At 49.1% G+C, this 25,536-nt stretch overlaps 1 protein-coding gene across 1 annotated transcript in view; it reads left to right on the forward strand.

Annotated features, from left to right (window-relative positions):
- The first annotated feature begins 3,029 nt into the window (after positions 1 to 3,029).
- Positions 3,030 to 25,536, forward strand: part of DYNC1H1 (dynein cytoplasmic 1 heavy chain 1) — a 61,441-nt gene continuing 38,934 nt past the window's right edge. Inside the window, exons 1-11 of the mRNA XM_027521004.1 lie at positions 3,030 to 3,835; positions 11,241 to 11,328; positions 13,289 to 13,462; positions 13,696 to 13,951; positions 14,339 to 14,525; positions 16,018 to 16,289; positions 16,381 to 16,608; positions 19,717 to 20,793; positions 21,466 to 21,645; positions 23,140 to 23,289; positions 25,069 to 25,215. Coding sequence (XP_027376805.1) covers positions 3,583 to 3,835; positions 11,241 to 11,328; positions 13,289 to 13,462; positions 13,696 to 13,951; positions 14,339 to 14,525; positions 16,018 to 16,289; positions 16,381 to 16,608; positions 19,717 to 20,793; positions 21,466 to 21,645; positions 23,140 to 23,289; positions 25,069 to 25,215 — 3,012 coding nt within the window. The 5' untranslated portion in view covers positions 3,030 to 3,582. The remainder of the gene's footprint in view (positions 3,836 to 11,240; positions 11,329 to 13,288; positions 13,463 to 13,695; positions 13,952 to 14,338; positions 14,526 to 16,017; positions 16,290 to 16,380; positions 16,609 to 19,716; positions 20,794 to 21,465; positions 21,646 to 23,139; positions 23,290 to 25,068; positions 25,216 to 25,536) is intronic.

Here is a 25,536-nt window from a genome sequence, read left to right on the forward strand (position 1 = left end):
GTGAGGCCTTCTTTTCACAGCCGTCAATCAACCACACGCCCATGTAGGCCCAGGCCCTGCCGGTGCTGGGAACGGGCCGTGAAATGAATGAATGAATGAATGTGCGAGCCCAGTGTGGAATTTCCCCGGGGGAGAGGGGGCCCCCAGGCGCAGAGCCTGAAAGTGCTGGGCCAGCCGGGCTTGGGCTGAGAGCTCAGTGTGGTCCAGGGTCGGGAGAAGGAGGGGAAAGGAGAGTGGGGCTGAGAGCAAGTCCCCAACTTAGATCTGAGGAGCCATCCGGTGCAGTCCAAGAAGGCGGGGGAATGGACATGCCAACGGTTCATCACCAATTTCAGATAAAATACAAGTGGCCCAGCAGCCACTCCCATCGCCCATCATCTTAGAAAGGATTCTCTCGCCAGCACCCACTGCCCACTGCCAACAGAAAGCAGATTCTACTATGGACAGGAGAAAGCAGAGATGGCAGACCAAGTGGCCAGGGGAGAAGGGGAGAGGCCACTTCTGGATGGACGGTGCACCTCCACGGAGAGTCAGCTTCCCAGGAAGTCCTGCCCTAGGATGCCAAGGCAGCATCTCACAAAAATATCCCCTCCCCTGTCAGTCTGGGGCAGTCTAGCCAGCCCTCAGAACAAGGAATTTACAGTGCCTGGCACTCAATCAACACTGACAATTCTTCTTACTATGTATTCATTAAACAGCAAAAAAAGTGGAAGTCGCGTCCGACTCTTTGCGACCCCATGGACTATACAGTCAGTCCATGGAATTCTCCAGGCCAGTATACTGGAGTGGGTAGCGGTTCCCTTCTCCAGGGGATCTTCCCAACCCGGATCGAACCCAGGTCTCCCGCATTGCAGGCAGATTCTTTACCAACTGAACTATCAGGGAAACATCCTTGGAAAATAGAAATGCAAGCACATTTGATCAGTGTATGGATCCTGATTACTCAGGTTCCTCTAATTTTCATCTGTTTAGAAGTAACACTTAATTTTGAAGCCATCAGACATATAGGGCTGCACATCTGGAGCCTGCTACTCTGTTGCCCTGGCTCAGAGCCAGGCTGCAGACGTTTGAGTCCTGTGGAGGCCCAAGTGGCTGCGTCTCTTGGGTGGTGCTGACTCACCCTGCAGGCTGCAAGCAGCCTCTCTCCATCTGCCAGGTCACTGCTGGGTTTCTGGGGCTCAAATGGTGTGTAGTCAATTCAGGGTTCACTAACCTGCACCTAATAGATCCTCTTGCATCCCAGTTCCAACCCCAAAGGACACGAGGCAGGGAGCAACCCTCGGCAGAGTGCCTGCTAATGACGCACTGTCGTTGTCAGTGGCATTACTGTTTCTCGTTACCATTATGATCATGGCACAAACTCACTATAGGTGCTTTATCTTTTCCCAGGAACGTTAGTTAGGTCTGTTCAGGCATATGACACAAGAGTGGACTGGTGTGAAATAAGACAGACAGAGGACCAATATTATGTGGTAGTACTTCTGTGGAATCTAAAAAAAATTATACAAATGAACTTATTTACAAAGCAGAAATAGACTCACAGACACAGGAAACAAATTTATGGTTACCAAAGGGAATAGCAGGGTGGGGTGAAAGGTTAGTCGTTCAGTTGTGTCTGACTTTTTGCGACCCCATGGACTGTAGCCCACCAGGCATCTCTGTCCATGGAATTTTCCAGGCAAGAATACTGGAGTGGGTAGCCATTCCCTTCTCCAGAGCACCTTCCAATTCTGGGATTGAACCCGGGTCTCCTACCTTTACCATCTGAGCCCACCAGGGAAGCCCTAGTGGGGTGGGGTGGGGGAGACAAATTAGGAGTTTAGAACTGACATATATACATTACTATATATAAATCAGGCAAACAAGGATCTACTGTATAGCACAGGGAACTACACTCAATATCTTGTAAAAACCTATAATGGAAAAGAATCGGAAACAAAAAATATATATGTATACGTATATATACACACATACACACATACATATGTGTGTATATATACCTTGCTATACACTTGAAGCTATTAATAACCCAACATTGTAAATCAACTATACTTCAATTAAAAAAATTCCACACACAAAAAATAATGGACTGATGGTGGTCAGGAGGAGGATGGGCTATTAATCTGTCCCCTCTTCCATAAGCTGCTTAAGAATCATCTGATAGTCTTCATGTTCCAGCAGCTCCTGGGACTTGGCACCTGGTAATTGAGCAAGAATAGGCATACTGTATGTTTCTCAGTTTTCCAAAGATGATTTGGGGAAATCGAATCAGCCCATCGTCATTCCACCAATCAGGACTTAGCTCTCTGACTGTGCATTTTGATACAAAAATAGGGCTTTTGACTTCCCTTCCTCCACCCAACTTAAAAAGTGAGTTATGAGTTTGAACTTTCAAAAGCCAATTAACACTCCTTATAACAACTGTCACTTCTAAAACAAGAACTGAGCAGCATGGATTCTGGCCCTTAAGTCATCTCGGTGTACCAGAGGAGATCCAGGTAGATGGGAGCCGGGGGCACACTCACTGAGCAGGCTCTGCAGCCCCTATCCTACCTTGTATGGCTCCCGAGGCTAAGACCCTCGGAAGGACAGTGCCGGCTTGGGATGCTAGGGGAGCATCACCGTTCTAAGCGGATGCTCTCATGTAGGTCTCTCTCTTGGTCCTCGGGGCCTCCTAGGGGTAATCATTTTGCCATTAGCAACCGGGACACACAACAGCTTGGCTTCACCCCACAGTTCAAGTGGGCTTTCCTGTAGATCTCTTCTGCAGTCAGGCCTCTGTCTTTGCAGAAGCTGGTACCTGCTCTGGGAATGTCCCCTCCCAACTTCCCTCCTTCCGGCCTAGCAATGTGACACTCCCCTCTTCTCCTCCCCCTGTGAAAAAGATACCCACTCTCCCTATGTGTGTTCTAAAACACAGAAAGCTATGTTTTAGCTCGACACATCGTAGTCATTCATTCGTTCAAAGAAAGAGCACAGGTTAAGGGCTTAGAACAACATCAAGCAAGAGATAAGTGCTCTAAATGCGTTAACTGGTTAACACCATTCATTTATGCACTCATTCATTGATTCATCCATTCAACATTGTTGTAGGGTCTCAGGCTCTACGCTGCTCGCTGAGGCCGCAGCAGTGAACAGGCGGAACGGAGTCCCTGACCACCCCGCCCCACGCCCCACCAAGTTCCCACCTTCAGGGCTTGAGGTGCGGGGACGGCGAGGCCTCCGCCCAGCGCTAGAACTACGAGTCCCAGAAGGCCGCGCGGTGGCGCCGCCCGGGTCTCCTGCGCGCGTGCGCGACGCCATGACGTAGGCGCCGCGCGAGGCGCCAGTGGCCGCGGCGGGCGGGCGCGCGACGTCGTGACGTAGGCGGCGTGCGAGGCGTGGCCGCGGCGGGCGGGGCGGGGACGGCGGGCGGTGGCCTTTAGGGCGGAGCCGGCTCCCGCTCTCCCTCAGTCGGCCGCGGGTAGCGGACGATCGGCCCGCGTCGCCCGTTTCTCTCGCGCGCCGGCTCGCTAGCTCGCTCTCTCTCGCCGAGTCGCGGGCGCCTCCTCAGCCCTGCGCGCGGGTCCCGAGCGCGGCGCCATGTCGGAGCCCGGGGGCGGCGGCGAGGACGGCTCGGCCGGCCTGGAGGTGTCGGCGGTGCAGAACGTGGCCGACGTGTCGGTGCTGCAGAAGCATCTGCGCAAGCTGGTGCCGCTGCTGCTGGAGGACGGCGGCGAGGCCCCGGCAGCGCTCGAGGCGGCGCTGGAGGAGAAGAGCGCCCTGGAGCAGATGCGCAAGTTCCTCTCGGACCCGCAGGTGCACACGGTCCTGGTGGAGCGCTCCACGCTCAAAGGTGCGGGGCCCGGAGCGGCGGAGGGGGTGCCCCGCCACGTCCGCAGCCGCCGGGGACGCCCCCCCGGGGACGGAGACCCGCGGGGACAATGGGCTCGCTTTGTCTGCTCGGCCTCTCAAGATGGCCGAGTTGGGTGGAGACGGCGTCTCCCGGGCTGAGCGCGGGCGGAGGCCGCATCCCGGCCTCCGCTGTCACATGAGCTCTTCGGTTTCGGTTTGTGTCCAGGCCGGGCCGGCCCTCGGGAGGGATCCCTGCCGGCCGGCCTGGATTGTGGGCCCTTCGGTAGCCAGGATGTAGGGGGAGGGCCCGGCGGCCCCCCGCTCCACGTCCGGGGGCCCGGGTAGGGACCGTGGCAGCTCCGCCTGCCCCGCGGGGCTTCCCGTGTGCTGGGTTGGACAGCGCATTCAGCGCGGCCTCTTGGGCCTCAAGCTGTCCCCTGCCGAGGCGAGGTGCCTCTCCCCCAACTTCATACTCGAGAAAACTCGAAGCCCCGCTGAAACGACTGGTCCAAGGTCACACCAGCGAATCCTCCCGAGACTGGACCCAGCATCTCAGTTTCCAGTCCGCTTGTTTTCATTCAGACATACCTTGTATTTGTGGAATGCTCCCTGGTGGCTTAGACAGCGTCTTCCTGCAATGCGGGAGACCCGCGTTCGATCCCTGGGTGGGGACGATCCTCTGGAGAAGGGAATGGCAACCCACTCCAGTATTCTTGCCTGGGAAAACCCATGGACAGAGGAGTCTGGCAGGTTACAGTCCATAGGGTCACAAAGAGTCGGATACGACTGAGTGACTTCACTTTCTTTTAAAATGATCCTAAACGATGACCTAGCGGTCTTTGAATCTATTAGGTTGGTCAGAAACTTCCTTTGGGTTTTTCCCTAACATCTTACGGATGTTGGGCACGTTTTACCATCTTCAAAGGAGAGGATTCGGGTTAGGCACCGTGCTTGCTTTGGCAGCGGGTATACTGAAACAGGTTAGGCACGCAGTGGAGGGAAGGGGCGAAAGGTTTGCATATTCCAGCGGTCTCCTCCAGTAGTGACCTTCCTAAGGCAGGGCTGGACTCCTCTTGAGAGGGAAGCTAGTCTTCCACGAGGGTTTCCCCTGGATGCTTTGAGACCTTTTGTAGCCAGTGGCCCGCGGGTCTTGACAGTTCAGTATGGGTGTGGCCGGGTGCATGCAGGGACCAAGAGGATGAGGACCAGGTAGATTCTAGCTTAGTACCGAGGATGGGGCATTGTCTGGAAGTGTTGGGGGACAAGCTTCTTGTAATCTCAAAAAGCTGTGCTGTCTGCCTCATGGTCCTGTTCCCTGCCCCCTCCCCCCAGACTTAGATTTGTTTCAGATAATTTGTTTCTTTCAAAGACTTTTCTTACTCAGGAGATGCTTCATTGTAGCATTGGTCTCTGCAGGAGGGTCAGCTAGGGGGAAAGAGAATTTTTCTTAGATCCACAGAGAACGTTCAAAGCCAATAAACCATCCAGGCATATTTTATGTTATATGAATATTAATGTTTAGGGTTTTCTTTTATGTTTCGGATTGTTTTCCCACATGGAAACCAACAGTGTTTGAAAAACTGTTTTTGAACTCATTTCCTTTTTTTTTTTCTTTTGAAGTATATGATCTCAATAGAAAATTAAAGTAAATAGATAATTAAAATCACCTGGAATCCTTCGACCTAGATATGATCACAGTCAGCTTTTTGGTGTCTGTCTTTGTGGTGGTTTTTCAGTGAACATACATTGTTTTATTAAAATACATTTTAATCTGTGTTGTTACTGTATTTTGAGTGGCTTGACCTTGGCTAATTCTTGATCATATTTTCATTGCACTGTTTGTGTTTTGAAATCAGTGATTTTTACATTAGATCTCAGTTTCTTTTTACGAAAAATAAACTGTAAGTTCTGTTCTTTGCTTCTAGGGTTCTCTTTAGTGGTTCACTTAACTCAACATCTTAGGATTGAACTTTGCTAAAATTATTGGAGAATAACCCTATTTCTGTCGAACGCTTTCTGGTGCAAATCACCTGTTTTCTTGATGGTACATTTTCTCCTTCAGGATCCAGGCATCCGAATCTTGGCTCCATAATGACTTGCACTTTTGAACGTTGACTAAGGAATGAGACTGTCTAAAATGGAAATCCTACCTCATTCATGTATTTATAAAAGTCCCATAAGTATTTCTAGTAATTCAATCAGTCTGTAACTTATTTTTCACTTACAGAAATCTGAGGGAAATTTACATGGTCCCATAAGTCTAATTAGCATCCTGCTGCACTAGCATAATTTAGACACAAGCGCAGGCCCGGGTCACTCAGTAGGAAGACTGTCTGTCTTCCAGGTGGTTTTTTGAGTTAGTGTTGCCATTTGCTCCTTTAAGCAAATATGAACATCCAGTAGTTACTACAGTGGAAAAGTAGGCTTCCAGTATAATATTGAGAACAAATCTGAGTGGTTTAAACTGAATAAAGACCACCACGTACATTGAAGTCATATCATTTATTCAATGAATTTATTTACTTTATCTTCCCCTCACATGCCCCCCTATTTTTATGGAAAGAATTTTCTAAACACATAATTGAATATAGAAGCATTTTTTATACTGAAGATCGGTCTGTTTTTTTTTTTTTTTTTTTTTTTTTGACTGCTGCCTTTAGCTTTAAACTTTCTTGGTGAAGTACAGCACTCCTTGCAGTGTAGAATAAAGGTTGTGAATTTAGCAGTTTGTTTGGGGGGCTGCCCGTGCAGTTTGCAGCATCTTAGTTTCCCAGTCAGGGTTGAGCCCCATGCCCCCTGCAGTTGGGGCGCTGAGTCCTTACCACTGCACCACCAGGCAAGTTCCTATCAATTTCATTTTGATAGCGAAGAGTTGGTAGGAAAGGGAAGGTTAACTTATGGCTCCTCGATGTAAAAAGAGAAGTCTCCCTCCTATAATTCCTGGCCTGTGGAAAAGTGTTTTCTTCATAGTGTACTTTTGAAAATATGACCAGGTAGGTGATCATTACATGATGGGCATTTTACGACGGCAGTGACATTTCTGTAGTGTTTTTTACCTGATGCATTTTTGTTTGAGTTCCATCTCCAGGAGAGTGGAGGTGGAGGCGGGGGAAGGTGAGGATGCTCTGGGTGCAGCTGCTGGAGCTGGTGATTCCAGGGCTTGTCTGTGGCCAGGCTGGGAGCAGGTGCTTGGGGCTCCGGTTTTGCTGTGTTCCACTCAGGTGTCTTAGCCTTGGATGGGACTGAAAATGGTGGCTGCCTTTTACCTAAACTTGGAATTTTAGTTTTTCCTGGCAGTTGTAGTTGAGGCGGTTTTACCTCCGCTTCGTTAATGCAAAGCTGGCTAGCAACTGGAGTACGAAAGAAAGCTCGTGGTTTTTACAGGACTCGCCCTCCTAGAGGTGTAGTGGTGTAGAAAGATTTACGGGGAATATTTTTGTGGAGTTTTAAACATTATTTTTCCGAAGACTCGGTTTCCCTAAAAGATGAAGAAATAGATTGATGATTATAAGAAGTATTCCTTTCTGGCCTTTGCTTAGACCCCAGAATGGTTAATAAGATGATTAAGAAATGAACAGGAGGCATTTCCTGTGACACCGACCTGTCTTGGAGCGCTGGGCAGGAGTCCCTCAGCCTGGGGCCTCACTGTCCTTTGCGGGCCCTCGGGAGGTCACAGTGGTCTGCCGAGGGGTGAGTTTGGATGGGCAGTGCTTCATAGCGAGTGGAATTCGTGTACAGGAGAGGAAAAACAGTCACTTCTTTTTGAAAAGCTAAAAACAAATGGAAATTTCGTCTGCAGAGTATCTGGCTGGAAGCAGTGGGAGAGAGAGAGGTAGCCCAGCCCACTCCGTCCTGAGTGAGGAAACCGAAACCGTAGGCTTTTAAGACCCAGTTAGGAGCAGGATGCTTTGAGGAGGATTCTGAAACCTAAAAACAAATTTCTCTGTTCAGTCCCTCAGTATCCATTAAAAAGGGGTGTTTGTCTTTATTTCCCTCATGGAGGTTCTTTTCACTTAGTATGAGCCTTAAAAAGTGTTCAGTCTCTTAGGCATGACTGACTTACTCGTTTTTCTAGAAGTGTCAAAATGAGCCCCAGACTTCCCTAAGGTACAAGGGGAACGTGGGGTTTAACCCTCCTTTCATATTCCCAATGGTGGTGAGTGAAGAGGCTCAGGGCTCTCCCCGAGAGCATCACAACCTCTGCAGGAGGACACAGTGTGGACCTGGGGATGACTGGAGACGGTTCCAGGGATGTGAAAGGGGAAGAGCCGGAGTGGCCACGGGAGAAAAAGCGGGGAGGATATGTGTGGTCGCGATTGGCCGAAATCCTATGCGATTAGCAGCATGCTAGGGTTTTGAAAGGAAAAGAAGATGAAACGGAAAGAGAACCTGGAGCGTGCAACAAGTACTCTGGCCGAAGAAGCTGAGCGGCCTTGTTTGCTTGGCTGCGAGGAGGCTTGCCCCGAGGCTGGACAAAGTTGGGAGGGGACGGCGAGCGCGGGAGTGACCACGGGCAGGCCAGCCTGGCCCGGCCTGTTCACCAGACTGCGCACACGCACCCCCCGTCACCTGGGAGAGGCGGCGTGAGCCCTAGAGTAGGTGAACGTGGATCTGCTTGCATTTCATTCAGCGAGGCGTATTGCTCACCTAAGTCACAGTGTAATGATACATCATTTGTGGTTTGAAATACAGTCGTCTTTCAAAAGAAGTATACACAGCGTAGTGCTTAAAGACATTTTGAACATGTTGAGAAGTTTTGATAGACTCTCCGAAGTTAACCAGAGAGATGACCACAGGCCATGGTAATGTGTATCAGGGTGGCTGGCAACAGAGGAATTCGAGAGGCGGGCACACGCTGTGGGCTGGTATTTCGGTTCCATGCGTGTATTAACAGACAGCACAGTATCAATCTGTTGTGTATTCACCAGTAACTGTAGCATCATTAGGAAACTGGCTCAGACTTTACGGAAAGAGGTATATTGCCTGGAAAACACGCAGCCTGTGTGTGTCTATGTCTCTAATACTGCAGGGTGGATAGTCTCTGTTAGGAGTCAACTAGTAAGTATCTTTCTCTCCTCCAAACAATTTTTTTTAATGTTTCTGCAGAAGTAAAATTACTGTTCTTTGGAATACGTAATAATTTATGAAGAGGCAGGAAAGTTTAAATTGTTTGGCTGCTTACAAAACAAGGTCCTAAGTTCTCCATAATGGGACTCGGACCCACTCAGGCTTCATAAGGCCCTTGTGTTTATGGGGAACAGGGTTAAAAAGCCTAATTCAAAATGTAGTCTTCAGCTGATTACTGACGACTTCCAGCAATTACTGTCATCAGAGGCAGTTTTGCAGAGCCGAGGAAGACACCTTGCACACCCTTGTCTGAGGGTGATGTCATGGGGCGTGCCTCCTGCTGCAGTGCAGTGTGATTCCAGGGTGGGCTGGGCGGGCCCTGCACAGCGTCCTGAGAAGGAGACAGAGGCCGAGGCGGCAGTGACTCATCGCCTGGCCGCCTGCCCACCTCCTTTAACCCCGTTCGCAACGTGCGGGCAACGTGGTTAGATGCTGAGTCCAGTCGGCATGCTTGAGTTCATTTATATAGAGGATGATGTTTTGTCCGGGAGGAAGAAATTATTCAAAGTTATTACTGTATTTTTTAATTATGTCAGTAATTTCCTTTGGTAATTATTTTCTGTTTATTGTTGGAGTGTTATTTTAAGGACATCTATTTTATGTAACTCATAGAAGAACATTACTGAAAGTTCCAAAAATTGAGGGAAAAAATACTTCATAGTCCCACCACCCTGACAGCTGCTTTAGTTTGGGAGTATTTCCTTATATTCTTTGTGCTCGCATTTTACAGACTGCAGTTACGTATTTGGTTGATTTCAGGCAGTATGATTTATCTGTTGGTATGTCCACATTTTAGTAGTTAGAAAACTTGATTGGTTTGGGTTTTTTGGTTTTTGTTTTTTTTGGGTAGTTGGTTGGTAATGTTTCAGAAACAGCTAGGAAGTCCCTGGCACACTAGAATGTTCTGCTGCTCACTTCTCTTCTCCTTCCTGAAGATATACCAAAAACAACATTTTGGAAGAGTTACTGTCTTCTTGATACCAATATTTTCTGTGCTTTTAGTGTGAATTTTGTATTTGTCTCATCTTAAAGCCAGAGATGCAAACAGCTTTTGCTCATAGTTGTCAGCATTTGTAGAAACCTTGCAGACCACCTGGTTCGGTGCCCAGCCCCTTTCTGGTGCTGCTTTTACACTTTACACATCCGAAGCTGAGGGGAGAAAAGTGACTTTCCCAAGATCAGTCAGTCAAGCCTGCTGCCTTTGCTATCACACCATGCCTTGGAAGTAACGGCAGATCCCATGTACCTAGTTAGAGTAATCCTTCCGTATTTATTCTTCCTAATGTAGTTATCCCGCGTAGTATGTCATCGCAGAGATGATTTAACGAGCGGGTGTCTGCATTTAGTCAGTCAGTGCTGGGTCTAGAGGTTTGGATTACGTCCCCTTTTTATAATTTTTTATATTTTTTTCAACTTTGACTTTTAACTCTCTAGAAATTGTATTCACATTCATCTTGAGTTATCGTAGTTTTACATTCCAGTAAGCTTTTTAAAATCCCTGCTGCATTCATAGGTTGACCGCAGAGCAGGCTCTCAAAGTGCTGTACGGGCCGAGGGGAGGCCAGGCGAACGCCCCCTTGTGACCCTGGGGGCGTTTCTTGGCAGCAGTTTTCTTGATGGAGGGAGGAGGGCAAGCTGTTGACCTGTGAGGACCCCAGGTTTGGAATCGCTTCTGCATCGTCCCTTGTTCCTTTCTAGTCACGTGTCTGAAGGCAGTTTACTTACGTACTTTGCTTGGAACATATGGATAACAGTCGTCATGCCACCCCCGCAGGGTTGTCGTGAGGGTTAAGTGTGTGATACACGACGTAATGCCTGTCACATAGAGGGTGCCGAGTAGACAGCCTAGCAGAATACCCTGGGGTGGGGAGGTGGGGGGTGGCCTGCGTGTCAGGAGCTCCCGGGATGGGGTGGGGGGAACCTGGCCTTGGTGCGCGGACACCGCTGGCACCGCCTGAGGCCAGGCCCGCTCCGGGCATCGGCGCAGTCAGCCCTTCAACTGCCCAGGCATGCCAGCGCACCCCGGTTTACAGACGAGGAGGCAGAGAGGCCGGGAATTTAAGCACCTTGCCCGGGATCACGCTGCAAATAAGCGCCTGGACCCGTCGGCACTCAGGAAAAAATGGTGGAAGGGAAAATCAGGGCGAGCCACGTCACACGGGGTGTAAGTGCCAGGTTGGGGATGGGGTGAGGCTCATCAGGCTCTGAGCAGTTGATAAATTCAATTAAAAATTGAAATATTGACTTGAATTTAATAGAATGTCTATTATGATTTGCAGAGGATGTCGGTGACGAAGGAGAAGAAGAAAAAGAATTTATTTCCTATAACATCAACATAGACATTCACTATGGAGTTAAGTCCAATAGGTGAGTAGTATAAATATACCATTATTTTGGACTATAAAACTTGTGAGAATTAAATGTAAATCCTAATCAAGTCAGAGTTACCAAGAAAACACTCGAAAGATTTCTGCTCTTAAATTCAGTTTCTTGTCTTCGATTTTATCTACTCAAATTAAGAGGATTTCCAAGTCAGTATTAAAGTATTTTAATTGCCATGTCAGGGCATTAGCCCTTGAGCCACAGTGTATTAATACTTAACATGTCTAATAATGCTCTGAGATTATATCTGAGTTTTCATTATTATAAATAAGTAGTGCACATTCCTAGGTACAGGTCTGATTCTTGGTAGGATAAATCCCTAAAGGTAGCACTACTAGTTCAGGTACAGTATTAGCGTCTTTAACACACGTTTCCAGATTTCCCACCTTTTAAAAAGATTGTGCCAATTTTTATTCTAGTAGACTTAATTGAAATTCAATTATGTAAATGTGTATTTTGCATTGGCTTTTTAAAACTTTTTAGTTTGAATAATTTCAAGCTTACTAGAGTTCCCTGGACAGCATACGGCACCTCCCAGATATCGGTTAGCCTTTCCCACGTCTGCATTGTCATTTTTCTCCAGAGCCATCTGAGAGTGAGTTATCGACAGGCTGCCCCTTTGTCCCTAAACATTCTGCAGCCATTTCCCAAGAACAGCCGCATCGTTGCTCACAGCCCCAGTACAGTTTTCAAATTGCCGAAGTTTTAGAACAGTTTACTCTAGGCACAGTGCGTGCTCGTATGTCCTCAAAACTGCCCCTTGCAGTATTTCTCCCATGATCCAGAATCCAGCTCCGTGTCTTTGATGACACTGGTGTCTTTGCTGAGCACAGACCAGTAGTTTGATGGGGTGCCCTTGCCCTGGACCTGTCTGTTGCTTCTCCATGGTTACATTCAAGTTGTACGTTTTTGGCAGGAATACTGTTGTGACTGTGTTCCTTCTCAGCGTGTCACAGCAGGAGCTTCATTGACTTTTTAGAATAATAGGAAGTATTGTGTCTAAAGGCCATATACATAATGTGAGAACTGGAAAACTCAGATATTGCTTCCCTTGAAGCTGTTGGTTTCACCTTTGAGCACCTGTAACACAGGTGCTCACACCTGTGCTTACACCTGTCGCACAAGATAACAGCGGTGGGTGTGCAAAGGAATAAAGCATAACTCCTGTTCCCAAGAGGTTCACGGTCTTTGGGGAGGAAGAGTGGCAGATACACAACTAGCTATATGACTTGGCAGAATCTTAGAGGTGCAGAATACCGTGAAACCTGGGAGACTGCCTCTGCTTAGGAAAGGTCCCATAGAAGAAGTGATGCTGGAGTTGGGTTTTGAAGGTTAACTTGGAACTTCAGCAGTTGAATAGATTGCTTAAGCGACTGCAGAAAAACACATGCTGTTAGAGAACGGGTCATGTGGTTCACAGGGTGCCTCAAGTCGGGTATGGGGTGCATGGCAGGAGAGGAGACCAGAGGAGTTGGTCTAGGCCTGGTGTAAGGGCCTGGAGTGCTCCCTCATCACTTTAACCTGCAGGTGACTTCTGTTGTGGTCAAGCTGACATGTGATTCAATATCATAAATGAATGGGACAGATTATAATGAGATCACATTTAAGGTCTTCACGGCTTGTAGCTTGCAGTTGCTAGGGAGGTTAGTTTTTGTGAGGACAAGATTATGAACTCAACCTCCATATGAGACAAGTTAACTTGGCCTGGTTTCATGGTCATGTGTTATAACCTTAACCTTGATTCCATTGTTGTCACATAGAGAATAAAGAAAACGAAGCAGCGTATTTCACTATTAGAAAAGCAACAATTTATTCTTAATATGATTTTAAAATTAAAACATTCAAATGGATTTTTAATTTGCGTGCCCCACAAAGAAGTCTGTCATCATTAAGACTGATGAGGATGAGACTATTTGTTCTAATGTTTTCTTTTCCTTTCTTTCAGCTTGGCGTTCATTAAACGAACTCCAGTGATTGATGCAGACAAGCCAGTGTCTTCCCAGCTCCGAGTCCTCACGCTCAGTGAAGACTCACCATATGAAACCTTGCACTCTTTCATCAGCAATGCAGTGGCTCCTTTCTTTAAGTCCTATATCAGGGAGTCTGGCAAGGCCGACAGGTAAAAATCAGTTTTCCTTCGTTAGTTTGAATGTCATGTTTTCCTTAATGTTCGTAACACGCCATGGAGAGAATGATGCAGTGTTCAGAAATTGGGAGGGTAAAGCCAGTAAACCTGGAGGATGTGAATCTGTTGCATTAACGTATAGCGTTGATATTTGACAGACCTGAAATAATGGAATCTCTTTGGAGACGATAGCACGCCAAAATTTGAGATGTGTTTTGTCTTTTAAGGGACGGTGATAAAATGGCTCCTTCGGTTGAGAAAAAGATTGCCGAGCTTGAAATGGGACTCCTGCACCTGCAGCAGAATATTGAAATTCCAGAGATCAGCCTGCCCATTCACCCGATTATTACAAACGTTGCAAAACAGTGTTACGAGCGTGGAGAAAAGCCGAAAGTTACAGACTTTGGAGATAAGGTCGAAGACCCGACCTTCCTCAATCAGTTACAATCTGGAGTTAACCGCTGGATCCGAGAAATCCAAAAGGTAAGAGCATGGTATTGAAAGTATCATGTAAAATGCTTTACTCTTTAATGTCTGTGAGAAAACCGGTACGAATTCTTGTCAAGGAGGTGAATTCTGTGATGCCCATTGGCTCTCCCTCCCGTTGGTCCTGGGAGTGCTTGGTGGAGGACTAATGTCGGCCCGCATGGAGCGGTCAGGGTACTGTGTGACATGGTTAAGTACTGCCCGTGAGACAGCCTTAATCTCAGCTGTCTCAGTCCTTTGGTTCCAAACTAAACCACCTTTTATACAAGGAAGGAAATCTACTTGAAATATTGGCCTTAAATTTTAATGCACATATTCAGTTAATGATATTTTTCTACCTTTGCTTAAATGCTGAGTACTCTTGAATGTTACTTTGTATTTAAGGTGACCAAACTTGATCGAGATCCAGCCTCAGGAACTGCCTTACAGGAAATCAGTTTTTGGCTAAACTTGGAACGTGCGTTATACCGCATCCAGGAGAAACGAGAGAGCCCGGAAGTTCTCCTGACTCTGGACATCTTGAAACACGGCAAGCGATTCCATGCCACCGTCAGCTTTGACACTGACACAGGTAAAGACTAGAGCTTGGAGCCGAGAGGCGGATGCCAGTGAGCTCTCAGCCTGGGTTTGTGCTGAAAAGGAACAGATGCACCGTCTCTCCTGACTGCTTATGCCTTTGCATCTTACCTCGTCTTTCCCCAGCTCCAGGTGATGGAAATGATCTTCCCACCTACCTCCCTTTCCCTTTAGGGCTTTCGAGAACAGGAGCCAGGTTCTAGACCTGAGTATAGGGAGCCCTTGGGGCCCCCCTCCTGTTTCTTAGTTGCTTGGTTCCCTGAACAGACTGTGCTTCTTTCAGTGTAAAGTTAAGCGTGCTTTTGACGGTCCAGGCAGGAGCGTGGTTTACGTTAAGCAGAAGTTCTTTGCCCACAGGGCTGCGGAAGGAGGGCTGGTCAGTACTTTCTCTTCTGCTATTTACCTGCCCCTCCTTGCATTCTCCGCCCTCTTCCCTGTTCTGAACCATTGTCAAGATGAAAGTGGTTTCTGAATGGGTAGCAGGGAGGGTGACGTTGGATGAGCAAGTGCCGGGCGCGCAGATGTGGAGTGCCGGCCGTGGCCAGACCGTGCTCTTCACCAGAGACACGTTAGAACCAGTTATCGGGACAGAAGTTGTCGTCATGTTCTTTTCCTTCCCCTCCAGAAAGGTTGTGGTGCCTGCATTTTAAGTGTTAGAGGAAACCTTTTCAGTTCCTGTGACCACATTTCGTATACTCACTAAGATACGGACATTCACTAGTGCCGAAATGTGTACCTTGAATTTTTTTTAATGCCTCTGAAACCTTTCTTTCTTTCCTAATAGATTTCTTTTTTTAAAATCTTATGCCAGAGAAAGTTTAAAATAAAAGATCAAGACCCAGGTTTTTCTGTGATCCATGTCTATAATACACTCGCCCTAACTTGAGCCCTGTGTATAAAATCTAAATTTCAGTGTTCTTAATGCTGATAAAATTCAAGTTTTACAAAACTAACGTAGTATTATTAGAATGCTTAGATAGTCTAGAAAGCAGACAAAGATGACATGTCTGGACTGCCGCTCACAGCCTATGGAGTACGCGTGAATACTGACTGACGCGTACGGTACAGTCAGTGTACAGTCGGTGTACAGTCAGTGTACAGCATACTGGCTGACACTCTTCAGAAGCAAAACTGAGAGCGCACCGGGATCACCTGTTAATAACATTGTTTTTTCAAACAGCACAATTTCTGTGTTTACTAAATCTTTTGCAGCATCAAAATCTTCCATTTTGAGGATGTATCCTAGTTTACCTGACTAGTATTGGGTTCACCAAAAAGTTCATTTGGCTTTTTCCATAAGATCTTATGGAACAAACTTTTTGGCCAATATTTAAACCTAGAAGGAATACTGTTTTACTTTTTTTAAAAAAATTGAGGTGTAATTGACATATAACAGTGTATACTATAGTTGTCTGGCTTCATGTGAAAGCTATGAGACTGTGGACGCTTGATGTGAACACTATGTAACTGTTTCTCTGTTAATCTAGGTCTGAAACAGGCTTTGGAAACGGTGAACGACTATAATCCTCTGATGAAAGACTTTCCTCTGAATGACCTGCTGTCTGCCACTGAGCTGGACAAAATACGGCAGGCACTTGTTGCAATTTTCACCCATTTGAGAAAGATCCGAAACACGAAATATCCCATTCAGAGGGCACTGCGCTTGGTGGAGGCGATTTCGAGAGACTTGAGTTCTCAGTTACTCAAAGTGCTGGGCACTAGAAAGCTGATGCATGTTGCCTACGAAGAATTTGAAAAAGTAAGTTGTAATATCTCAGGAAGCCAACTTTAGGGCATTTCAATGAAAACGTGCTTTAATAATAAGCTTCCCCTCTTAAATTATATCCCAGGTTATGGTCGCGTGCTTTGAAGTTTTTCAGACTTGGGATGATGAATACGAGAAACTCCAGGTATTGCTGAGAGACATTGTCAAAAGGAAAAGGGAAGAAAACCTCAAGATGGTGTGGCGGATCAACCCTGCTCACAGAAAGCTTCAGGCTCGCCTTGACCAGATGAGAAAGTTCAGACGCCAGCACGAGCAGCTGAGAGCAGTCATCGTCAGGGTCCTGAGGCCACAGGTGTGGCTCACGGTCTGAAAATTCATGCCTGCATTGCTTGAATGACTCTCTCTCTTTTTTTTTACAGTCAGCTACCTGTGTCTCTTTCACACTGTGAAGTGCTTCTCTAGCTCCTTTTTCATCTGTCACTGTCATCTTGAAGATCTAGTGATTCTGAATCATAGTGTTTGAGTTCAGATCTTTAACATTCTCCATCCATTCATTCCCATCCCCAAACTGCATGGACCCTAGAGCCAAACCTCATGGGTTTACATCCTAACTCAGCTGTTGAACTAGCCGTGTGACTGGGCTCACTGTTTTACTCTTTTCCTCAGACTCCTTATCTGTAAAATGTGGATAATAATTGCGTTTGGCTCAGATTTATTGGAACAATTAAATGACTCCTTTTCTTTCTTCATGCTTTTTTTTTTCTCTTCTCAGTTCACCACTTTTCTGAGCACTGCTTTTCTCGCTTTAAACAATCCAATCCAGAAGTAGCGGGTGGATTGATACGTGTGTAGGTAGACGAATTGGTAAACGGATAGATACACGCGATAAAGCCAGTAGCCAATGTTAATTGGTTGGTGTTAACCATAGGCTCTCGGTGGGGTCTTCCTTGTGTGTGTTTAGGGTTCTCTGAGAATTCTGCAGTGTTAGTTGGGATGGGCGGTCCGGTCTAGGAGCCTTGCCGTCTCGGTCGTTCTCTGAGGAGGAGCGCCTGCCGCCCAGGGTGGACCAGGGTGGAGCGGGTCCATAGTGAGTGCTTGGTGCCTTCTCAGCTAGTCAGTCCCGATCCACGTGGACACGTGTGCGTGTGTTGGTTTTACGTGTTAACCCTTTACTGTGTCCGTGAGAGCCTTGAAGCTGGGACTCAGCCCTCCGTTCCCTGTCCTTCTCAGCTATCACTGTGTTAAAGCATCATTGTCTGCTTTCCATTTGTAAACCATGTGGTGTCTGCACTGCCTTTTTGTTCATAAAGTGTGTAATGAACTCGTGTGCAGGCGTGCATTCTCAGGATGGTCTTATTGGAGGATTGTTCACATTTAATGTAGTTATTGATAAGTTTGGATTCAGAGCTGCTGTTTGCTAGACTTAACAGCTATATTTCTTTGCATTTTCTTTTTTAGTGTTTCCTCTAGGGATTACTATAGGTCTCTAATTTATCACGATATACACAATACTGACTGAACCTCATAATCAATATAAATCTGTTTCCTCCTGCTTGTCATGTTTACAGAAGAGAAATAACGCTATTCTTACAATGCGTCTGTATCCAATATGTTATTATTATGTGGTATTACTGTTACATATATTATAAACCCAGAACTACAGTGTTACAAGTTAAGCAGTCACATATATCTTAGAAAAATCAGCAGGTGAAAAGAAAAATAATGACATAATCTTTGCCATTTGTCCCCGATTTACATCTTCCAGTTCTCTTCATTTCTTTCTGCGGACTAAGTTACCTCTGCCGTCTTCTCTCTGTAGCCTGAAGAAATTCTTTGCCATTTCTTGTCCCATAGGTTTGCTGGCAGCACTCTCACATTTGAAGGATAGTTTCACTGGTTATAGAATTTTTGGTTGACAGCAAGTTGTAAATCTGTCCAGACTTTTCATTCTTGCAGGGCTCCCAAGGGCTCCTGTGTGTGTGTATAATTTACTACGTTGGCCCTTGTCAGACTGTCTTTTCCAGAACTCCCCCTTTATTTGTTTTCTGAATTGTAGGTGCTAGGTCTTCGTTGCTGCGTGGGCTTTTCTCTAGTTGTGGTGAGTGGGGGCAACTCCCTGTGGCCGCGTGTGGGCGTCTCGTCGCGGTGGCTTTCCTTGTTGCGGAGCACAGGCTCTGGGGTGCCCAGGCTTCAGCAGTTGCCGCTCCCGGGATCTAGAGTGCTGGCTCTGTGGTGCGATGCACAGGCTTGGTGGCTCCGCAGCATGTGGGGTCTTCCTGGAGCAGCGCAGGCAGATTCTTACCCCCTCAGACGCCAGGGAAGTCCCCAGAATCCCTGCTGTAAGCTGCTCTTGTGCTCCCACCTGCAGAGCTGCGAGTCTTCCTGCCTGGGGTGGGAGCGCCCCAGGCCGTCGGCTCCCCGCCCTCACCTGAGGTCAACACACCTCAAAGTGTCAGCTGCATTCCGTTGCTGTCCGTTGTCCTGAAATGGCTGTTTAATAATTCTGTCCAGTTTTTGCTCCTATAATGTCCTTGCCAGGAGTTCTCAGGATGTTTTTAAATATATAAAATAAAAGGCAGAGGTTTACAAGGAAACATTTGTCCACAGTTCTGAAGTTGTGATCTATGGACAGTCATCTGTGTGCTTCTCCGTGAACACGTAAAAGAGCAAGACAGGCCTGCTAGCAGGATTTTGAAGTAGTGAACATAAACAGGCTCTCAGGACTACAGTACAGCTGTCGTGTGACCTGGAAGAATTTATTGATGACAGAGGGCACTGGGGACAGCTGTAACTGTTGCCTACATCATGACTGAAGAAAATGCTAAATTTAATTAGGCTTAGTGAAAATGATTTTCTCCAAACAAATTCACAGACTGTCTGAACTTCATGGGCGGCGTCTGTGGACCCCAGATCACGCCCCCTGCCTGGCGGTGTAATTCTGTGAGAGCGGGCCTGCGCTGTGCCCGGGGTCTGCTGCGTCCCGAGGTGCTGGGCCTGTGTGCTCTGCTGTCTGTCCAGGAGCGTTCAGGGGACTGAGCGGACCCTCTCAGTTACTGTCATGCTTGACCTGTCCCTCTGCTGCAGTGTGGACCCTGGGCTGTAATCTAAAGTTTTAGAAATAAAAATGAGAAGTGTACTGGGTACTGGCTTTGTATGAACCACTCCTGTGAAGTCCTGAGCTTTCCAGTGCAGTTTGAGGGAAGAACCCCAAACCCAGGTCTCAACACATTTTTTTTTTTTAGCTTCTTTGGCCACAAAACTACATTGTCTGAAGGTCTTTACAGCAGAGTTAAAACGTACAGTATCGTGTCTTACACGGTCTTGACTTGTGGTTGTAAAATGTTTGACTAAACGTTAGGCTTACATGGTGGACTGGTCATCTTGTGTGGTGTGTGCTACTCAACGAGATAAAAGTTTTCCCCTTGGCAGACCTGTTTTCTTCCAAACCCTCTCCTCCCAGGTCACAGCAGTTGCACAGCAGAACCAAGGAGAGGTGCCTGAGCCCCAGGACATGAAAGTGGCTGAGGTTCTCTTCGACGCTGCCGACGCGAATGCCATAGAGGAGGTCAACCTGGCTTATGAGAACGTCAAGGAAGTGGACGGGCTGGATGTCTCCAAGGAGGGCACAGAGGCCTGGGAGGCCGCAATGAAGAGATACGATGAGAGGATCGACAGGGTGGAGACCCGGATCACCGCGCGCCTGCGAGACCAGCTTGGCACCGCCAAGAACGCCAACGAGATGTTCCGGATCTTCTCCAGGTTCAACGCGCTGTTCGTCCGGCCTCACATTCGCGGGGCCATCCGCGAGTACCAGACGCAGCTGATCCAGCGTGTGAAGGACGACATCGAGTCTCTTCACGACAAGTTCAAAGTCCAATACCCGCAGAGCCAGGCGTGTAAGATGAGCCACGTGCGCGACCTGCCGCCCGTGTCCGGCTCCATCATCTGGGCCAAGCAGATCGACCGGCAGCTGACGGCCTACATGAAGCGCGTGGAGGACGTGCTGGGCAAGGGCTGGGAGAACCACGTGGAGGGCCAGAAGCTGAAGCAGGACGGGGACAGCTTCCGCATGAAGCTCAACACGCAGGAGATATTCGACGACTGGGCCCGCAAGGTGCAGCAGCGCAACCTGGGCGTGTCGGGCCGCATCTTCACCATCGAGAGCACGCGCGTCCGGGGCCGCGCCGGCAGCGTCCTCAAGCTGAAGGTCAACTTCCTCCCCGAGATCATCACCCTCTCCAAAGAAGTACGAAACCTCAAGTGGCTCGGCTTCCGCGTCCCGCTGGCGATCGTGAACAAGGCTCACCAAGCGAACCAGCTGTACCCCTTTGCCATCTCGCTGATCGAGAGCGTGCGGACCTATGAGCGCACGTGTGAGAAGGTGGAGGAGCGGAGCACCATCTCCCTGCTGGTGGCGGGCCTGAAGAAGGAGGTGCAGGCGCTGATCGCCGAGGGCATCGCCTTGGTGTGGGAGTCCTACAAGCTCGACCCCTACGTGCAGCGGTTGGCGGAGACGGTCTTCAACTTCCAGGAAAAGGTGCATGCCGCTTCCATCTTCCCCATCCCAGAGGGTGGCCAGTCGGTTAGCAGTTAGCTCTCCACAGAGGTCGCCCATGGTCCCAACAGCTCAGGGCCACGTCTGCCGAGCGGGAGAAGGAGGCCTTCCCCTCACCGGGCTGTTGGATGGTGTGGGGCCTTTAGGGAGGCCGTTCAGTGACAGTCCCCGTTGCTAGGGAGCCAGGGAAGAGATGAAGGGCACGAGAGCGTTGTCACTGATAAAGCTGCGTGGACAGCGGGCTGGTGGTCGGCCCGCCCCAGACCTGGCCTTCCTCCCCAAAACCCCCACCTGGCTGTGCCGCGGTCAGCTCCTGGCCCTGCTCCTGCCTCTGCAGGCAGCGCGGAGTCCACTGGTCTGGTGTGTGGCTGGCTCCTGGAGAGGGAAGGTGCAGAGCAGCGTGCCTTGATGTCCTGTTCCCGCATGTGCGGGCAGAGGGCGCCTTCCCTGGAGTGGGAGGGGGGAGGCGCCGGTGTGCATACCTTTCCCCTCCCTCCTCGGAGACAGGTGGGGTGTGGCGTCAGGCTAGCACGCAGGGTTAGTGCTCTGAGGAAGAACTTCTCTGTCTCAGACGTTTATTAATTGAGAAGAATATACATGACATAAAGGCATGGAGTAAGCTGGTGATTTAACGCGAACTGTGCCTTCCTTTAGGTGGACGATCTGCTGATTATCGAGGAGAAGATAGACCTGGAAGTCCGCTCCCTGGAGACGTGCATGTACGACCACAAGACTTTCTCCGAGATCCTGAACAGAGTGCAGAAGGCCGTGGACGACCTCAACCTGCACTCCTACTCCAACCTGCCCATCTGGGTCAGCAAGCTGGACATGGAGGTGAGCTGGTGCCGGCTGCACCTAGCATTGTCTGCCATCTTTGGGGGTGGCTCCGGTCCACAAGTCTGTTAGGTCAGGCCTGAAAAGCTCGTTTCTGTGGCAGTTATCAGTGACCGTGACCACCAGTTCTTTCCAGAAACCCCCTGCAGCTGACAGTAGCTGAACTGCTGTGCTGGCTGCAGCCGCCCTCCTGCGCCGGAAGCAGGGAGCTCCGGGGGAGGGGAGGAGTGCTGTCTGCTTTCTGGGAGTGTGACAAGCTCCTGCAGCCCGTCTCTGCTCTGCTGATTGAGGTGGTTCTCCCTAGCCCTCCTCTCCTGGCAGCCTTCTCTGGCCACCCTGTCTCCCTCCACCACCCCCCCAGCATCCACGTACCTCTTGTTCCTGGTTTAGAGGATCTTGGCTTACCCTTGTGGGGTGGGTGTTGGGAGCATACTTAGCACCCCGTGTGGCTTTCTCGTCAGCGGGTGTCAGAGCAGCCGTGAAGTCTCCAGAAGCAGGGAGGGTGTTTTATGGCAGAGGTCACTCAGTGGACAGGTGGTCGTGGGTCAGTTCTGAAGTTGTGTGTGGGTCACAGGTTTTCCCCTCTGAAGTGGATGAGTAAAATGCAGCAGTTCCTCCAACGGGCCCTGAACAGAGCTAACGTTCAGAAGCCCCAGTCTTCTGAATCGAGTGCGAGTCCCAGGTTTTCTCAGGCCGCCCCCACAGTGTTCCCAGGATGGTTGAGTGGCTCACAACGAGGAGGGGGACTCTAAGCAAGATGCGCAGGCACCCTAGTCCTTGGAAATCTCACAGATCAGAGATTTCTGACTTCCTTCTTCACTTGTTGAAAGAAAATGGTCACCGTTTGGTGACTGATGTTGACTAGGTTTACTGTGATGATCATATTACAAGTAGGTATACATATTGAATCCTTATGTTGTACATCCAAAACTAATGTTATAGTCAGTTACTGAAGGCAGGAGAAGGGGTGGTAGAGAATGAGATGGTTAGGTAGCATCACTGACTCAATGGACACGAGTTTGAGCAAAGTCCAGGAGATAGTGAGGGACAGGGAAGCCTGGTGTGCTGCAGTCCATGGGGTCACAGAGTCAGACATGATTTAGCAACTGAACAGCAACAATAACAAAATCAATTGTGCCTCGATTTAAAAAAGAAAAATGGTTTCATCTCCAAACTCCAGTTTCCTGGTTTTGTACCTGAGGCTGGTGTTTGTGCATTTCCTGTCACACTGAACACATTTCAAGGCCTTCGCCACGCCTGCGCGGCAGTGGGGTCTGCTTGTCACTTGTGAGCGGGAGTCCGCAGGCGGAGAGCACAGCCAGCCTAGTCGTCCGTGAGCGGGGGCTGGAGGGTGAGGACGTGAGGTTGAGGAGCCGCGGGTGGAGGCTTGGGGTCAGGAACGATTCGTCCTGGGCCGGAAACAGCGGTGTTCTGTCAGTACGCTCTGCGAGCTAACTGGGAGAAACATTGTTCTCGGGACATGTTTCTCTGTAGATTGAAAGGATACTGGGCGTCCGGCTGCAAGCTGGCCTGAGAGCTTGGACGCAGGTGCTCCTTGGACAAGCGGAGGATAAAGCAGAGGTTGACATGGATACAGATGCCCCTCAAGTTAGTCACAAGCCTGGAGGAGAACCAAAGATCAAGGTGAGTATCTCCCAGGGCAGCCGGTTCCACAGTAAATAAAGCGCGAGTGAAAAAGCCACTGCGGTGGGCAGACCCGGGCCCGGTCAGCGTCCTGGGGTGACGTGAGATGAGGAAGAGGCTCTTCACCCCGAGCTCCTCCCCCCACCATCCACCACGGCAGCAGCAGGCAGACCCGGGGGGAGGGCCGTTCTGCAGAGAGCACCCCAAGTGCCAAGGCATAAGAGAAAAGTGGGAAAAGCCGAGTGTCGCAGAGTGGAAGGGATTGAGGGGCTGTGGCCGCCAACTGTGAAGTGGTGTCCTGTGAGACCCGGGGAAGTCTGACTGGAGTCCGTGGGGTCACGGAGCCCCCATGACTGAGCCACTGAACAATGGACCGGCACTCACGTCTTTGTTTTGGTAATGACACCATTCGAGAGGAGGCCGGAGAGGGTGCATACCTTTCCTCTTCATGCCTGCCTTAGAATTCTGCTCTATGTCAAAAACAGTTTCAGAAACACTTGGGGGTTAATTTTTTCATTTATTTGGCTGTGTCGGGGCTTGGTTGCGGGGCATGGGGTCTCCCTTTCGGTGCAGGCTCGGCAGTTGTGCTCATGGCTGAGTTATTTGTGGGGTCTTAGTTCCCCCACCACGGAGCGAACCCACATCCTCTGCATTGGAAGGTAGATCCCTAACCACTGGACCACCGGGGAAGTCCCAGCTTTTTTTTTTTTTCTTTAATGGAAAATAACATTTAGAAATCTACACTGGGGTAGATTTCTGTTCTCCTAGGATATACGTAGGAATTAATTTGAAGAACTGGATATAATGGTCTGCTGCAAGCAGAAGTTCAGACTGTGACCCTAAAATGTCAGTTTTAATAAAAATCTGAGTAGAATTCTCACGGAAGGATGCAGCAGTGCACTGCGGAGCACGCTGGACAGCAGCCCTCATCTCCACGCGACTGTTCCCCGCCGTGGGAAGGAGGGCTCTGCTGGGGCTGGCAGGCTCTCCAGAAAGTTCTCTTTAAACTCTGCCCGTAACACAGGTGCTGGTTATAAACGTGTCCACCTTACACTGATGGCATTGAGCCGTGCATTTGTTCTGTATGGTCTACAGTGTTTGTGTTCTCTTCACCAGTGAACGTCTCCAGATCAGAAGCCTGATAGAAGTGGGCGACTAGAAGCTTTGATCTGAGAGAAACAATTGGCTTTTTTTTTTTTTCTTACCAGACTTCACGTTTTCTTTTAATACTTGAAATGTTTTCACTTTTGAATACTACAGATATTCATCCCCAGAGCATACTTTTTAAAAGAAATTACCGAGATGCAGAAAAGCAAGTGAGGTGTCTGAGTTGATCAGACGTGTAGTAAAGACTGAGCTGGAGTTCTGAAAGTAGCCCACAGCACTGGCGGGCGGCGCAGGCTGCTCCCAGCCCGTGAACCTACACCAGCCAAGTCGGCCTGTGTCTCTGCTTTCTCAGGCCACAAGGTCCTCACGTCCCGAGATCATCACAGACATCAGATCCCATGGCGCTTCGCTGAGCGCCTGTTGTGTGTCTGACAGCCAGGCACTGGGTGCCCAGGAGGAGCCCATGCGGAGCTGCCCTCTGACCCCCTCCAGGCCCTTGGGGAGGGCTGCAGACCAAACATGAGCTCACAGAAGGCTGGATCTGTTAGTAACTTAATAGACTTTGTGGTTCACACGGAACTAATGTAATGATTCAGGGAGAGAAAATGGTATATTTCAAAGCCCTTGAACTGAAATAGACTGCTGAGTCAAAACGACACCTTTGCTTTCCAGAACGTCGTTCATGAGCTGAGGATCACCAACCAGGTCATCTATTTGAACCCGCCCATCGAGGAGTGCAGGTACAAGCTGTACCAGGAGATGTTCGCCTGGAAGATGGTGGTGCTGTCTCTCCCCCGGATCCAGAGCCAGCGGTACCAGGTGAGTGCCTGCGAGGAAGCCCCAGACCTCAGCTCAGCACTCTGTCAGCTCAGCGCTCTGGCGGAACGCTGGAGGGGCGCAGTGTGACCCGACACTTGCCCTGTAGTTACTGCTCCATACAGTCTGAGGTGTATCTCTTTTCTTAGCTGTGCACGTAGCTCCGTTCTCCCTCCTCCCTCCTCTGGGGCCTGGTCTTCGCTCCCGGCTCCCCCAGCTCTCCCTGCACCTTGCCGGCCCGTCCACATCACTGGTTCCTGTGTGTTCTGTGCCTGCCCCGCCGCCCGCCCCCCCTGTCCTCCGTGTCCCGTCTGGCCATAAGTA

This window comes from Bos indicus x Bos taurus, chromosome 21 (assembly GCF_003369695.1).
Source record: "Bos indicus x Bos taurus breed Angus x Brahman F1 hybrid chromosome 21, Bos_hybrid_MaternalHap_v2.0, whole genome shotgun sequence".
In the NCBI taxonomy this organism is placed as follows: Eukaryota; Metazoa; Chordata; class Mammalia; order Artiodactyla; family Bovidae; genus Bos; species Bos indicus x Bos taurus.